Here is a 16,904-nt window from a genome sequence, read left to right on the forward strand (position 1 = left end):
GATCCAGTGAACACATTGCTTTGTCCTGCCTCCAAAGTTTGAGGCCGTCTAAGGAAGAACATTTTGGCAGAGTGAGAAGCAATTCTTGTTGCTTCAAAGCAGAGCTAGGAGAAGTCACTGTGCCCATCTCTGGAGCAATCTTTCCAGTGAAAGATTTAAATCCTAAATTGAATTATTACACTAAAAAATACTTAGACTAAATGGGGACCCTCTCTCAGGCAACCTGACCCTAAAAAGGAAAGCCAAGAAATTATAATAAATAAATCTCCAGAAGACTACAAAGAAGCTGCCCTGGGCCAATGGCCAGGCAAGCCCACAGGGCATGCACATCAAGCCAACATATTTCTTTTAAGGGTGTTTTTACCTTATATGCCCTGAAGCTCATTGTCAAACTTCAATAACTTAGCGACTTTGACATTCTTATTCAGGTATAAAATAATACTTGAAACATAACATGAAACTATTTAATTGCTCTTGCTTTTAAAAAATTAACTCGATTTGGAGTTATAGAACCATGAAAGAACTAACTCAGTAAGCAATATATTTTTCAAAAGTGATATGACCTTTGGATCACTTAAAACACTATTTTTTCCTCTTTCACAAACTGGCTACATCTCCTTTTCTCTAAAATACTTAATGCTATGATATTACCAGAGTTGTAACTCTTATGATAAATATTGATGAAAAACAAATCTTGGGAAAGCATAACTCATGGTAAGATGAATGTCCTTTTTTCAATAATAATTCTGATGCAATTATTAATATGTCCTTGAATTACATGCTAGATACCTTGTCACACAGAAAATTTACCTTTTCTTCTCCAACAGGTTTGGCTACAAATGTAGAGAAGGCCACACTAACAAGTTTCTCAATGCCAGTGAATATGTCTTGTACTATGACTTTGATGCTGATCTAAAATGAAAAGAAAATAAACTTTCAGCCTCAGATAACATAAGATTATAGCATTCAAAATTCAGTTATGCACTTCACCATTCTTTTCTTTGCGTTGTGAATGAAACTAGCATTTTAAATTTATTTTAAAGTAATACTGTTAATACTGTTCTTTTAATAATGTTCTATAAAATTGGAAAAATAACTTCTGATTATAAAAAATATATACTTAGGATGGAAAAGTTGGTAAATATAAACATAAATAATAAAAATGGAATCTAACTATGTAGAGTATATATTATCAATTATCAGTAATCCCACCACCGAGATTAATAATTACTAACATTTAGTGAATTTTTTCCAGTTATGTATATGATATCATATATATAAATATGAAATCTATATTATTTATTCCTATATAAAATATGAAACATGTACGTGTGTACATGAACATAAAATTGTACTGTATTTACAGCTTTATAATTTTTTTAAAATTTGGCATTATGTGATAAGCATTTTCTAATTTCATTATTAGCACCAAGAGGCAGAAGTAAGGAAAGGGGCCTCTTACCTCCATGCTTATGCTGAATGCTCTAGTAACTTTCGTTTTGATGGTTATAACTTGTCTAACTCTAGTAAACAAAAACAAAAAAAAACTCAGTAATCCTAGAACACCTCATTTTATACTTGAAGATTTAGTTAAACACGTGCACAATAGTGCAGTTTCACCTTATCATGTTGATAACATTTGTGTGTGAAAAATCCAGGTTGATGAAAACAGAAAAAGACGGCACTAAAAACAGATGTCAATCGTTGTGAACCACACATATGTTAACTGACTACCTCTATTTAAACAGAAAAGAGCCTTGGCAAAGATTGTGTTAAAAATGACTTCCAAATCTGCAACAGATACTTTGACTATGGTGCAGCTGCTTCCTTAAGGAATGTTAAAACAAACACATAAGCAAACCTATACAACTGCTATTTATTTTTAAATGTTAGTTAACAAATAAATGAATAAACATACAAACAATCAAGCCCTAAAATTGATCAGCTTCACCAGATTTATACAGGCTCTCAACGCTGCTTGAAGATCCATTACTGAGTCATGACCAGTCTGGCATTAAGCTAAGACCTGAGATTACAATGATGAACAAGACATGGTTGATGATATCTAGGAGTTTTCACTTGGGACACCAGCATGTCAACAGATGAAGTGCAACATTATAAAATTTTCTGAAAAGAAGGATCAAATATTGTAAAGGCACCCAGAAGAAATGACTAATTTGAAAAGTCAAGAAAGGAGTCACAGAAGAAGTGATATTTGACATGGGTCTTCAAGGATTAGAATTTTGCCAGGCATAGAAGTTTGGGGTTTCATCCCTCATTTGCTTCGCAGCCACTCCCATCTAGCTGTTGCCTCCACATTTTACTCTGATCTCTCCAGTCGCTTCCTCACAACCAAATCCAACATCTAATTCATTGAACAGCATCAACCTCTTTCTTCAGGAAACTTTCTCTCTCTTTGGTTTCCAAACTACTGTTCTCTCCTCATTCTCAGTTTCCTTCACCGATTTCTCTTCTTTAATCTATCCCTTAAATGTAGACATCTCCTAAATTTCTGCCCTTTGTCCTATTCTTTTCTCATTTTACCCTCTTCCTGGAAAACCTAGTTTTCTTTTACTATTCTATCATCTTTAGAGAGATGACTCTCAAATCTACATCTTTAGCCTGGATCTCATTCTTGAAACTCAGAGGCACACTTTCAAACTTCTCTCAGCAGATTTAACTAATAGTTATGGAGGCTCTACTAGGCTCTGTTAGCTGCTTCTACATACATTACTTAATTTAACTTAATCCCCAAGTTTAGCACATGCAAGCCCAAACCAATTTTCTTTTCCCTTATATTTGTTCCTCCTAGACTTCTTAAGTCTGTTTAGTAAGGTTTCTAGCCGAGATTTACAGTAACAACACTAGCCAGCAATAGTACTTTATACTCAGATACTACCAAAAGTTTATGCTTCTCTGCCTGTCAGAGGAGGGGAAGCATCTGCTACTTTTCTTTGTCCCTTTGTGAACTCTGCCATGCCTTTAAAAGTAGGGGAATTCTCCACCAAACCAAACTCCAGACATCGAATTGTCAAATGAATGAAATGACCGATCCCAATTAAATAAAACCAATTTCACAGCATGACATTAAAGGCCTACTGTTACTCAACCTCAGTCTCCAGCAGGGGCATCATCTCTCTGTAAACCAGGTTTTTCCTGAGCACTCTCTGCTCCTTCCCACCTTAGTGCTGAGGCTCTTACCTGTACCTTGTCTTGTGAAGTCCTTTTCCTATTCACCAGATGAAAATCTATATCTCATTTAAGGCCCACATTAAATGCTACCTCTATCATAAAACTATCATTGATTCTCCAGTCAAAATGTACATTTTAACTACCTCATAGAACTGAGTTTAATATCTCATCCTAAGCATGCGTGCTATCACACTTTCTATTCTGATGATTATATATTTGTTTGACTTCTCATCAGACTGAGTGACTGCCACACTCTGGAAGTGTGCCATAATCATTCACATACCCTATTAAACCTAGAAGAGTGCCTTTTGTGTAAGCAATAAATATTTGTAAATTAAAAAATATCTAATAGGGTTTATAATCAAATTATATGGCTTTCTATATGTAACTCATTTTTTTTCATGGTACAGGTTGCATACAAAAAAATACAAGAAGTTCTCTTGATTTTAGTGCCCACAAATCCTTTGATAATACGAACAAAATGGTACAAAATGGCAAAACCAAATTTCAGTGAGGAGGGTACAAGATTAATATACAGAATTTACAATTGGAAAGTCCATAATAGATATTTTACTACAATGTACTGTCGGCATTTCCAAATTTAATAATTGTGCTTTAATCTATTCTCAAATAAGTTTGAATTTACAATTATTTGTGATTTTACTGAGATGCAAATACATGTCTTTTTTTTTACTTCAGGGGAAAAAATCACATAGCTAGTGTGTGAACAGAGTCAACAGACTTTTGTTTGCATCTATAAGATTCTAGAATGTTAAGGACTTTTACAGAGACACTGCAATTACCTGTGAGAACGAGCATCAGGAGATGTTCAATAACAGTAGCTGATCACAAACACAGAGTGATGGGTTGCAGAAAGCACTGGATTAAGCATAAAAAGGTCCAGTTTGTAAGTGTCCTCTGACCCAAGCTGGCTCTGGGCATTATGCCTCAGTTTCTCTTTGGTAAAAAGAGAAGACTGGGCTGAGTATAAAGGTTTCTCCATGTCTATGATTCTAAATCCTGCCAAAAATTTCTTTGGTCAGGTTTGAAGTAATTTCTTTATGCATGTGGTTTTATTTAACTTAATTTTGTTTGTATATAAATAGATAAATGCCAAATAAATAAGTGTAAGCAGTTAAGATTGGAGAAATTAACTGGGCATTTCAGTGGACAAGATTACTTAGGGTTTGAACACTGGTGGCAACTACCTCATGGTCCTCAAGTACCAGTCCAGGACAGAAACAGATGACTTTAAGTCTTCCTTTTTCTTGTAAGTTATGTTCATGTCTTTGAGAATCGAGATATACAGGGGAATAAAACCAAAGAGATACTAAATATTAAAATCAAAGACATTAAATAAAACCATATAATCTTAATTTATTAAAGATTAACATAAACTCTTTAAAAAACTCATAATTCCTAATTCTGTCCACTGAAAAGGCTTAGAAATAATGACCAACTCTGGACCAATGAGCACCTTTCCTGTCCAGACTGTGATCTTTACTTACTATTTCTTTTGAAGAAATTTCTAAGTTTGTGTGAGGAAATGTAAAAGATGAGCTCATCTTGTCATACCAGAAAGCAAAGGAGTTATTGAAGATGTCTAACTTTGGGGTTATGCCCAAAGGACTTAGCAACTACACTAAAGAAGTTCCCCTTGTCCAGAGAGACCGGGCAGTTTTAAGCATCCATAAGAATAATCACATCAGAATTAAAATGTACCAAATACATAAAAATCCATGGGCTCATTATGATACTAAATAAAGGAAAAGAATTAAGCCTATTTCCTGGACAAAGTTTACCTCAGGGTAACCGAGTAATTGGCTAAAAGGTCTACATAGTATTTTAGAAAATAAATGAAGAAGAAATACAGAATTAGCATATTACCATCTTACCAATATCTAATGAAATAATGATTCTAGGTAATTATCATTAGATATTATGCTCTTGAAAGGAAGTAGTTTTACCAAAATATCAAAACTTCATTAGATCAATTTTTAAATGTAATATCAATTTACAAGAAATACAAAGGACAAGTGAACATGCTAAATAGGGATACAATGAACAAATACATATGTGGTAAATTCTATAGGGCAAATGACCAGGTTTGTTTAAAAAATAAATTGTAAAAGAAAAGGAAGGGAAAATTATATGTTAAAAGACATTTCAATCATGCAGGATCCAGATTCAATAAAACAATTGTTTAAATGAAAAAAATATTTTTTGAGACATTGGGAATAATAATTTCTGTTAATGGTATTGTGATTAAGTTATATGTTTTCTAAAAGAGCCCTTATCTTTTAGAAATATATGCTGAAATAGTCACAGATAATGCCTGGGATTAGCATGAAAATATTCCAGGTGTCTGTGGGAGTCTAGAGGGATATTGCTAAAACAAAAGTGTCCATGAGTTAATTGTTGTCATAGGTGGTAGGTCCTTGGAGATACACAGTACCATTCTCTCATATTCTGTGTATGTTTGAAATATTTGTGTATCTTGAAATTTTCTACAATAAGAGATGGTAAAGCACATGCATACTCCCATACATAAAAAGGTTTTAATAATTTAATCTCTCTCCTCAGACGAATTAATGTTTACCCAACAACCTAATGATGAAATTCACCATCACAGAGATACTTATTATTATTAATTATTCTTCTAATAGAGGAAGAAGCCATTAAGAATTAGCTTTAAGAAATCTTGCTATGCTTTATACATCTAAGAATGCATCTAATGCTCAGAGCTATTTCTCAACAAAATCAGGACTGAATTTACTGTTAACAATATTTACTAAAAGTAGGCCTTGGCAATTATTTTTATTACTGATTTATATTGGGTGAAATGTTATTTATTTTATTAATGAATTAGTTACGACTTTAAATGAATAAGCTTACATGTTGCAAATGAACCTATACACCTAGGAGAAAGGCATGATAGAGCAATGCCACTTAGAAAGGCATGATAGAGCAATGCCACTTACCTAGCTGTCTCCTCAAATTGTATGTCATCCACTGAGGCTGTAATACAGGAAACCCCAGTATGTTTTCAGCTTCGAAAAATAGATAAAAGTGTGCTGCATTAGTAATGTTTAAATATTTTGATATAGGGGAGAAAGAATGAAACTTAAGTGGATTTATTTTAATAACTCCTCCTCTCATTCAATGTTAAGACCACTGTACTCACACTTCTGGATAATTTGAATCATAACAGTTCCTTGGCTCTATAAGTTATAGTTCTGCTGCATGGGAATTACTGTACTTTCTTCTAAGTTTTAATTTACATTAACCTTGATTTGAAATTCAATACCAATACCCAGTATATCTCATTATTTAAACAGCAATTTTAGTACGTTGATAACAACTTTAAATATTTTGTCAGGTACTGCCTTCCTTTTGCTTTACAAACAATGCATTAAAGCCGTATCCATTATCTCACATAACCAGTGGCTGAATGTTTTTAAACCAATTAGCCAATGTAAGCACTAAACAGTGTGAGACACCCTGAGATCACGAACACTAAATCAGAGAGGAACTTCTCTGGACATCAGAGACTCAGAGATGAGCATATAGTAGGTATTTGGTCAATGTCTATTATTTATTATTACCAAATTCACCATGCATTAATCATGTTGGAGGGGGAAGAGTATTGATTGAGTATAGCAGAGAGAGAATAGGGAAGTGTTCCAGGTATTTCCATGTTCTATGTCTACATTTAATTTGTTGAGACATTTATTTTGATTGTTGGTTTTACTTTATATAAAAATATCAGAATTTACTCTTTTTTGGGAAACATTTTTATATGTGCTTCTGCCAGAAATTGATTTTGGGGAACGGCCAGTTGATTTTGGGGAATCCCAAATAGATTTCATTGATTTTTTAAGAACTTTTAACTTCATTTTAATTTTTGAGACTTCACTCATGGTTCCACATTATGAAAAAGAGAGAAATAGTGAATTATACTGAATTTGTATTCTTTGTGTGTAGCGGGTTACTTTAGCTGCAACAGGTATTGATAGTCCCAGGTAAAGAGAAGTAAGAAAATATTCCAGAGAACATTTAAAACACTCCTATGATCTAATTCTGTAGAAAATTGGACATTCTGACTTTATTAGTTGGAAGTAACTAACTATTCTTCCAAATATGCATGTATTATAAACTGAGTTACCAGAAAGCTAACCATAGCAGAACTCTGTGTGAATGGAGTGGAGGATGCCCTTCCCAGAGATAAAGTTAAGCGAGAGGAAGGGTATGCAAAGGTATCAGATTCTAGAAATACTCAAAGTGGGCTCAATTTAATTTAGTATATTAGACATATGTTCTCACTGATTTCCAGAGATTGAGCTGAATCAGTCCTATCTTTTAACATTAACATCTTTTAACAAGTCTATTCAATGGTAGTTAGAGATCCAGACATAGTCAGTGCCCTTACGGAGCTTAAGATTGCCAGAGAACTACTGGACCTTGCAGATATATCCTGTTAAACACTGACTAAAGGGTACCTAAATGGACATTCATTCCAGTTACCTGACACGAGGGAATGGGCCATTGAGCTTATCAAATTACTCTTGTTAATAAAGTGTTAAACCATGTACACCAACATGAGTTACCAATTTTAAGATTTAAATGATAACTAAATTGCAATAACCAATAAAAGACTAAGTTTTCATTGTATATATTGGGTATCATGTATATATAGCACTATACTAGATTGCATTTGGGATCAAGGAGAAACATAATCATAATAACAGTTACCATTTATTAAGCATTTATTATTGGCTAGGCGCTGAGCTAAGTATTTATGTATGTCCATTACATGAGGTTGGTACTATTATTAGTTCCATTTTTCAAATGAGGAAATTTAGTCTTAGATTAAATACATTGTTCTAAATAGTGATTTTGATTACGGAAGCAATAGGAACTCTCAGAGAAGGCCACTCAAGGAATGCTCTCTAAAGAAGTCCTTGACTACATATGGGCTTCAGAGGCTCGACAGCCACAGTTTGTATTATAGATTTTCAAGGACCATTAAATTGAAAATAAAAAAATTAAAATATGGAGAACCAACATAGGACCACAGTTTTTACATGTGATTATGCTTTTATTTTTACAAGTGTGTCTGATATGAATTCAATAGGACCAACTTGCCTTGGCTCTTAATTTTGATTGTTGTTCATACAGTATGCCGATAAAAGTGGATAAACCCTAAAGCTATTTCCGATTCCCTGGGAAAACCGAGAGAAGCTAAGGAATAGTAGCAGACTAGCTAAGTGATTGTGATCTTCCATTCATTCATTCCTTTAACTAACCTTGATTGAACAGCTGTGCTATACTAGCTTCTATGTAAGGTGCTGAAAATATAAAACAGCTACGATCCTCATTCTCATAGAGTCTAGTGGAGAAGCCAGGGTTAAATGAATAAATAACAAAATGAATTAAATGCTCTAAAGAAAACATGGATTTTATAAGGGTAACTAAGGAACCAGACCTAGGTGGCTTGGACTAGATGGTGGCAGTCGAGGCACAACAAAATGGCTGGGTTTGAGAGATTTCTTTAGGGTAACATTGATAGGCCTTGGTCCATAGATTGAATCAGTGGAGGGGGAAGCGAGGTAGAGAGCAGTATCAAAGATGGAAGATTCCTGGATTTCTGACCTGTATAATAGGATAGACTGGGCACCATTCCTGAGAGAGCGAACCCTGGAAAAGATTCACAAATAGAGAGGGAAATGTGAATTTGAGATATTTTAAAATAAAAAATGGATACAGAGGATGAAGAATGACTCAGGAATGGCTTTAAGCCCTTAGGCTTAAGGAGCTAAAAGTACAATGGGGCTACTGAAAGAACGAGGTCTAATGCCAAAATGATAGTGAATGTATTTAATTTTTCTTTAAATATTGAGAAGACATTTTGGAATTTAGCAGTGCCTAGGGGTCATGGAAGTGCTTTGGGGCCATGACTGTGATCACTATATCATAGTGGCTGTAAAGTAGTGCTGGTCAATAAGGAACTTTGGTTGGCAAAATGCCAGAAAAACCAGTTTTTGTATTATTCTTATTATATAAACTAAAACACTATGATGGAGCATTTCTCTGCAGCAGATTTAGTAATACCTTGGCTAAATAATGTCCCTTTGCTTATGTGGTGCCTTTTCTTACTATGGAGTGTTTACTACAGGCATTATCCATTATTCCAAGCCAACTTCATCATAAAGGTTTAATATTGTATTACTAGTAATATAAGTATTTGGGTCCAGGGTAATTGGTTATCAATTGAATCATTGTATGGATTGAGTTTCCAAGATGTAAAACCATAGAAATTTTTATGACAATTGCAGGAGGGCAATTATTTCTCCATTACAGGAAAGAGGCACTAAGTGAGGTAACTATAAAAGTCATTTCAATATTCATGTAATATGTTCAACTGCCTTGGCAATAGGCATCATTATTATTAACGACCTCAGTGATTTCTATACTTGTTCTCCTACATGTGGATTAATTTTATATTTATGTTACCATTATCATGGTATAATAACCTACCTAAAATCCTCATAAAAAACTATTAAGACAGAAACCAAACAGACCTGTCAACAAACAGAAGACAAACAAACAGATTGGCATCAGATATATGACTGAATTTTGCAGGTGGTTAACACACAGGAGATTAGAAACTCTATCAATACTCATTGAGAAAAGCAGGGTTCTGTAATCATCTGAGCTTAACTTTTGTCCTCTGTAAGAGTCCTGGGATACATGATTTTTAAAGCTCCTTCCAGCTCTAACATTTTTATCTTAACATATTTTACTTTAAATGTACATTTGCAGAATCTATTAAGTGTCGTATGCAAAACCTAGCTTTTTAGAAATGAGATTTCAAGTTTTGGACCCATCCATCTACTCACCCATATTATCAGGAGGTTTTTATTTAGTGCTTACTAAACTTTAGTTTACATGCGAACCGGCCAGGCAAGAAATAAAGATGTGAACAAATTAATATACAGAGTAATTAGCGATTGTGCTAAGTAATATGAAGGAAGTTGAAAAGGGTATTGTGATGAAGGTGATGACGAAAGGCTGCAAATGTAAACAGGTGGTTGGAAAACATTTTTTGAGGAAACAATATTTAAACTGAGTTGTGATGTACGGAAAAGGCCAAGAGAAGAGTATGACGGCTAAAAGCATGTGCAAATATCCTGAGAGGAGACTAAATAAGCGTGTGGTAGGCGACAAACTGAATGCAAAAGCAGATAGGAGCAGTGAGTAAGCTTCTGTTAAACCAGATATTAAAGAGATTTGCAGAAATGTAAACCAATATCACTCCTCTAAGTACGTTTTTGTTATGTAGTGGGTTCATTCTTGTTCTTTTTAAATGAATTAAAAAAAAAATTAAGATGGTAAATAGGGATAAAAATAACCTACATAAACAGAAGCTCCCGGGATTCTCATTTATTTAATGGAGTAAAGGAACCTCCAAGATTAAAACGTTTGAGAACCACTGGTCTAGGTCATCCCCAGTGTTGGATGAACTAGCACAGGGCTCACAACTCTAAATATTCTCCTCTCCGGGTCCTGGAGTGGCGCGGGGTGGGGAGCCAGGCATCGACTTCTGCGCTGGGGCGCGTCATCCCGGACGCTCCCAAGTCCCGCCATCCCGAACCCCCACCGTTCCTCATCCCCACATCCCAGCCCACCTCCTAGTTCCCAGACACCCCTGCCATCCCGGACACCCTCTCCCTCCAGTCAGGACCCCACATTCCGGACCCCAGGCACCCGACCTACCCTATTCTGTACCCTCTTCGGACCCCCCACAGTGCCCCTCCCCGGCCACCTTGGCCCGCCGCACCTTTACCCGTAAGGCAGGCGGTGGCGTCGATCCACGTGAGCAGCAGCCCCGCGCCCAGCCCGCCGCGGGAGTTGGCGCGCGCCGGCCGGACGGCCTGGCTCACCTGCGCCTCGCCGGGCGTCCGCCGCTCCGCGGCTGTGCTGTGAGAAGGCCGCCCGGCTCTAAAGGGTACCGGGGGCGCCGCGGTCCCGGCCGGGAATCTCGGCCAGGAATCCCGCCCCTGCCGGCCGCCCGGGCCCGCTGGGTGCACCTGGGGTGAGATTCAGGTACCCGGAATATCGCGAGGAGAGCGGAGGCGCGCTCTCCTCTGTTTCGGAAGTCAAATCTGGGGCAACCGAAAAGGGAGGATAGCAGTCCTCATCTAAGAGGGCTGTGCAGATATTAAAAGAGATAATGTATGAAACTCATAGCATGTCCCTGGCTCAGATGACATAGATGTTTAGTAAGCAAATAGTGAAGGCTGAAGAACTTGACAGGTGATGGGGAGTTAAGAACTAATTAGTTAAATGCTGTCCAGAGAATGGTGAACTTTTGCTTTAGAAAATGATTTTGGAGTATTTGACTATTTTTTTTCCTGACTGTTGACTGCCAGGTAGAGAGGGCACCTGCTCCTCAAGCCTTAGTTCAAAATCCACCTTCTGATTCTTGAGATATAATGGCTCCAAAGAACCCTCTGGTGTTGATCATTTTGTTATGAAGTTACCCCCACTGCAAACCGAACCAAAAAAAAAAAAGTGCTGATGTTTGCAGGCACATCAGAGTCATCCAACAAAGAAAGGGAACCTTTTAGTTTTATTCTAGAGAATTTAAGATTAGAAACTATCACCTCATTACTAATTAGCCCAGCAAATCCCAAGGGAATCTCTTTTTTATAGGAGACAAAAATTTAGAACATTAAACAAGAGTTTTCATTCTCGGCCTTTAACACATAAAAGCTGCTACACTTTCCAGAGCTGAAATCAGTGACTTTACGAAGCAGTTCTCATGAAGGAAAGGGTGACATCAGAAAACCTCGGGCATATAACAGATTCACAGATGTTGTATTGTTAGGGCTAGCTGCACCTGGGAGAGCATTTATGGGTGAAGAAATGGAAGCCTGGAGAGCCCAAGCACAGTGTCAGGCATGCAGCTGACTTAATATGGAGCAGCTAAGGTAGTAGAGCACCTGGCTTACCTCAGCAGCAAAGCAGCAACCACAAAACCTAACTGACTACAACAAATTGGTGATGCTTTTTCATCCCTGTGCAGATGGCTTTGATTAATGGAGATTCTGGTAATTTTTCTTCTCCTTTCAAAGATTCTTTTTATGAAAGAGAAGAACTAAAGAAACATGGACTTAATAACCTTCGGGATCCTCTCTGAGTAGGTTTCCATCCCATATAAGCGTAAATAAGAATTGGATGCATTCAGTTAGGCAAGTATAAAGTTTGACTTTTATAAAAAGCACAAAAATAACCTTTTAAACAATCAAATTAATATACCTCTAAGATGATCCTCTTATGTATTTATATACTTATTTCAGTGACAATGTTATTACTATTATCACTTTTAGCACTCCTCTTTGGAAAATGCCTCTAGACTTCTTAGTCCCATTCTGGAAGATTAGATTATCGTTCATCAGATATCACTCCATCTGCTAACTCCATGGGTGGCACTTCTTGATGCTGTGCATGGTCACATGACTTGCTTTGGAGTGTGGTGAGATGACAACAGTGTAGCAGTTCCAAGCCTAGACCTTCATATCTGACCCCTGCCATGAGAAGATTATATGGCTGAATAGCTGCCACATCAGCATCTGGGAGCCGAATTCACAAATTGCAGAGCAATTCTAGGCAACCTGCAGACTTGCAGCTTGAAGCTGAGCCACCCAGTAGATATACAGACTCGTAAATGAGATATGACTACTTAATGTTGTATGTCACTGTGATTTGTGGATTGATTGTTACTCAGCAATAACTGATGGTTACATGCATGAATTCATTTAGCCAGCTTGATTTTAGGAAATTTAAGTTATTAGAAATAGAGTTTGTGTTTGGGTTGGGTTGTAATATTTTGGGCAAAAATGATGACTAAAGTAATATTATATATATGCTCATATATATGGTTTCTTGTAAACTTGAGGAATTTTGAAAATGTTTTAAGCATAGATGTGAGAAGTTAGATTTCCAAAGTGATTATCTGGAGGGGGATAGCTTATATCTGTATATGCATGTCTAGGGATGTTTGATCAAAAAGCAGACACAGTACACAGACTTACTACTGTGTTTTCTTATATGTATTACCTCCTATTTAGATATCTTTTGATTATGGTTTCCTATCGTTTGTTGGTTTCACACTGATTTTCATTTTAATAGCCTCAGCCTAAAACTACTATTCTTATGTTTTTCTGAATGGTCTCTTTTTCTTTTGCACAATGAAAATGTCATCTGCATGTGTGAACATTTGCTATATCCTTTATTTGTCAAGGATTTTTGCTATTATATTTGAAGAAAAGGCTTTCATTTTTCATTTCTGTTTAGAGACATCTTTTGAAGAGCAGAATGTGAAGCCAGCTTGATTTTAAAAGGTCATGCACAAAAGCAGGAAAGCTGATTGAGAAGAGTGTGGAAAGTATGATAATGAGAACATCTTTAGAATGTTAAAGTGGGAAGGAAACTAGACAGTCTAACCCTCTCATTCTGGAGATGAGGAAAAGAAGTGTTTGCCCTGGATCACATTGCAAGGTAGTGGTCAAGCTCTGAGAAAACAGAACAAGGAGCATGAAATATAAGAAGAGAGAAAAAGTACTTCCCCTAGAAACAGACCCTCCAATAGGAATTTGAGAACAAGGAGTTTATTTGGGAGGAAATTGCAGAAAGCGCTTGTATGGGAGTTAAAGTGTAATCCCCAGACCAGTACAATAGGCTTCAGCTGGGAGCTTGTTAGAAATGCAGAATCTCAGGCCCCAGCTAGACTTGCTGCATGAGAATCTGAGTTTCATTAAGATGCCCAGGTGAGTTATAAGCGCATTAAAGTTTGTGAAGAATGGCCTGAGTTATCCCTTTTAGTGTCATGGAAGCTGGGGTTTTTATTCTCTAACTCCCATCCTTCATTGACTAAAGGCTGCTTCCGGGAACATTAACTCCCAGCATAAGTGAGAGCAGGCTCTTAGGTAGAACTTCATCCTAGTGGGAGCTCGGGATGGAAGCCAGTATGATGAGTGCCAAGGGAATGCTGACAAGGCAGAGAGCCTTGATACTTACGTTATTCTGAACATTAGAGGCAGCTGGGAGCCTTTCCATTTTAGGAGATGAATCCCAGGCACAGTGTTTGGCAATTCAAAGTATTTCATACAGAGATGAACTTTATTAGCTATCAGACTCTATCTCAAATTTTGGTATAGGTTATGAAAGGTGTCAGGTCAATGTCTTCAAATTTAAATTTTTAAGCCTCGAAGTTTAAATACAGAGTTACTAGGCAAACATTCCAGAATGGGCTTTCTTATATTTTGGTTGCCAACTTCTTGCCAGGGTCTCTTGCTCTTCTTTGTTTTATTATGTTTTTTTTTCCCCCTATTTTTTTTAAATTAAGTTTATTGGGGTGACATTGGTTAATACAATTATATAATTTTCAGGCGTACATTATAATTTGACGTATATATAGTGTATTGTGTGATTACCACCGAAAGTCCAGTTTCCTTCAGCTACCATATATTTGATCCCCTTTAACCACTTCGCCTTCCTCCTACTCACCCTGTATTTAACCCCCTTTACCCCGTCTACCTCTCCTCTCCTCCCCCACCCCCTACCCTCTGGTAACCACTCGTCCATTGTCTATGTCCCTGAATCTCTGTTTGTCCTGTTCATTTGTTGCTTTTAGGTTTATATCCCATATATAAGTGATATCATGTGATTTTCTACTTTTTCAGTCTGGCTTATTTCACTTAGCATGATTATCTCGAGGTCCATCCATGTTGTCACAAATGGCAGTATTTCATCTCTTCTTATGACTGAGTAATAGTCCATTGTATGTATGTGCCACAGCTTCTTTAGCCAATCGTCTATCATAGGACACTTCAGTTGCTTCCATGTCCTGGCCACCGTGAATAATGCTGCTATTAACATCAGTGTGCAAATATCTTTTTGGATATGGGTTTTCCAGTCTTTTGGGTAAATACCCAGTAGAGGGATTGCTGGATCATATGGTAGATCAATTCTTAGTTTTTTGAGGAACCTCCATATTGTTTTCCATCTTGCTCTCCTTTATTCCTGGACTCTACTCTCAAGATCACTCTGATCTTGGGGAATTAGACACTTGGCACTTAGAGCCTCAAGCCAATCTTTCTCCTCTTTTCCCCATGCTTCCAGTGGCCCCAGCACCCAGACAACAAGTATTAGGTGTACAACCTAGGAGTCATCTAATGTGTATGGAGTGCAGCACTTTATTTTGTTTGAACAAAAGCCGTGTGTATAGAGTCTAATTTTTTCACTTCCCCAACTTTGCTTGGCCCCAACTTCATGCCAGGCACTGCTTAATAGAGTCCCCTGGCTGCCACCACCACTACTTGTCAATATGCTGAAGTACATTGATTGTTTTCAAATGTTGAACCAGACTTGCATCCCTAGAGTAAACCTCTCTTGGTCATGGCATATAATCTTTTTTATATATTGCTGAATTCTATTTGCTAATGTTTTGTTAAGGATTTTTACATCTTCATTTTTGAGAGACACTTCATTTTTGAGAGAAACCTTTGAAGGAAGTTTTCCTTCCTTCCTTCCTTCCTTCCTTCCTTCCTTCCTTCCTTCCTTCCTTCCTTCCTTCCTTCCTTCCTTCCTTCCTCCTCCTCCTCCCCTCCTCCCCTCCCCTCCCTCCCTCCCTTCTTCCTTCGTTTCTTTCTTCCCTCCCTACTTTTCTCCTTCCTTCCCTTCTTTCTTTCTTACTTTCTTCTGTCTTTGTAAGTCTGGAACAAGACTTCATTTTCATGACCTTGCCAGTTTTGAAGGTTATAGGCCAGTTATTTTTGTGGAATGACCCTCAATTTGGGTTTGCCTGCTGTCTCTTCATAACTAGATTGAGTTCATGTGTCTTCGGCAGGGATGACAAGTAGTGATGCTGTATTCTTTGTGCATCTTATCAGGTGGTGCACAAATTTAATCTGTCCATTTTTGATGATGTTCATCTTGGTCATTTGATAATATGGTGTCCCCAGGCTTTTCTCCTCAAAATTTCTTCTCTGTAATTAATGAGCATTTTGCGTGGCAGTACTTTGAAACTATGTAAATACCTTATTCCTCATTAAACTTTTGATTTATTTGTTAATTTATTTTTATCTCTATGGAGTCATATTTTATTCAATGGACTATTCTCTGTTATTATCATTATTCATTTTGATGCTCAAATTGTCCCCAGTTGGGTGAGAGAGAGCCCCCTCAAGCTGACTTGTGTGTTCTTTTGACATGTTTTTATCATTCTTTTGTAAATCCTCATTTTCCAGTGCAACCAGATGTTTCAGGCTCACCTTGTATTTTTTATTCTCCATCCTTGGAACCAAACATTCTAATCACCAGAACATATGAATGAATATTACCTTATATGGCAAAAAATATGATGAAGGGTCTGAGAAGAGCTTATCCTGGATTATCCAGGTGTACCCTAAACACAATCACATGTATCCTTATAGACATACAGAGGAGAAAACACACAAGAGATTGGAGGGATGTGGTCACAGGCTAAGGAACACATGAAACCACTAGAAGGTAGAAGGGGTCTCCCCAAGAGTCTCTGGATGGGATGTGTCCCTCCCCACACCTTGATTTCACACTTCAGGCCTCTAGAACTGTGAGAGAATAAATATCTGTTGTTTTAAGCCACCTAGTTTGTAGTAATTTGTTAT

The 16,904-nt window shown here is 37.0% G+C and overlaps 1 protein-coding gene across 1 annotated transcript in view; it reads right to left on the reverse strand.

Moving 5' to 3' along the window:
• ACOT12 (acyl-CoA thioesterase 12) overlaps positions 1-16,550 on the reverse strand; it is a 41,389-nt gene extending 24,839 nt beyond the window's left edge. The window contains 5 exon segments of the mRNA XM_039875184.1: positions 811-912; positions 1,463-1,523; positions 6,174-6,239; positions 11,035-11,282; positions 16,530-16,550. Coding sequence (XP_039731118.1) covers positions 811-912; positions 1,463-1,523; positions 6,174-6,239; positions 11,035-11,282; positions 16,530-16,550 — 498 coding nt within the window.
• Positions 16,551-16,904: the final 354 nt, after the last annotated feature.

Source organism: Pteropus medius, unplaced genomic scaffold (assembly GCF_902729225.1).
Source record: "Pteropus medius unplaced genomic scaffold, Ma_sr-lr_union100, whole genome shotgun sequence".
Classification (NCBI taxonomy): domain Eukaryota; kingdom Metazoa; phylum Chordata; class Mammalia; order Chiroptera; family Pteropodidae; genus Pteropus; species Pteropus medius.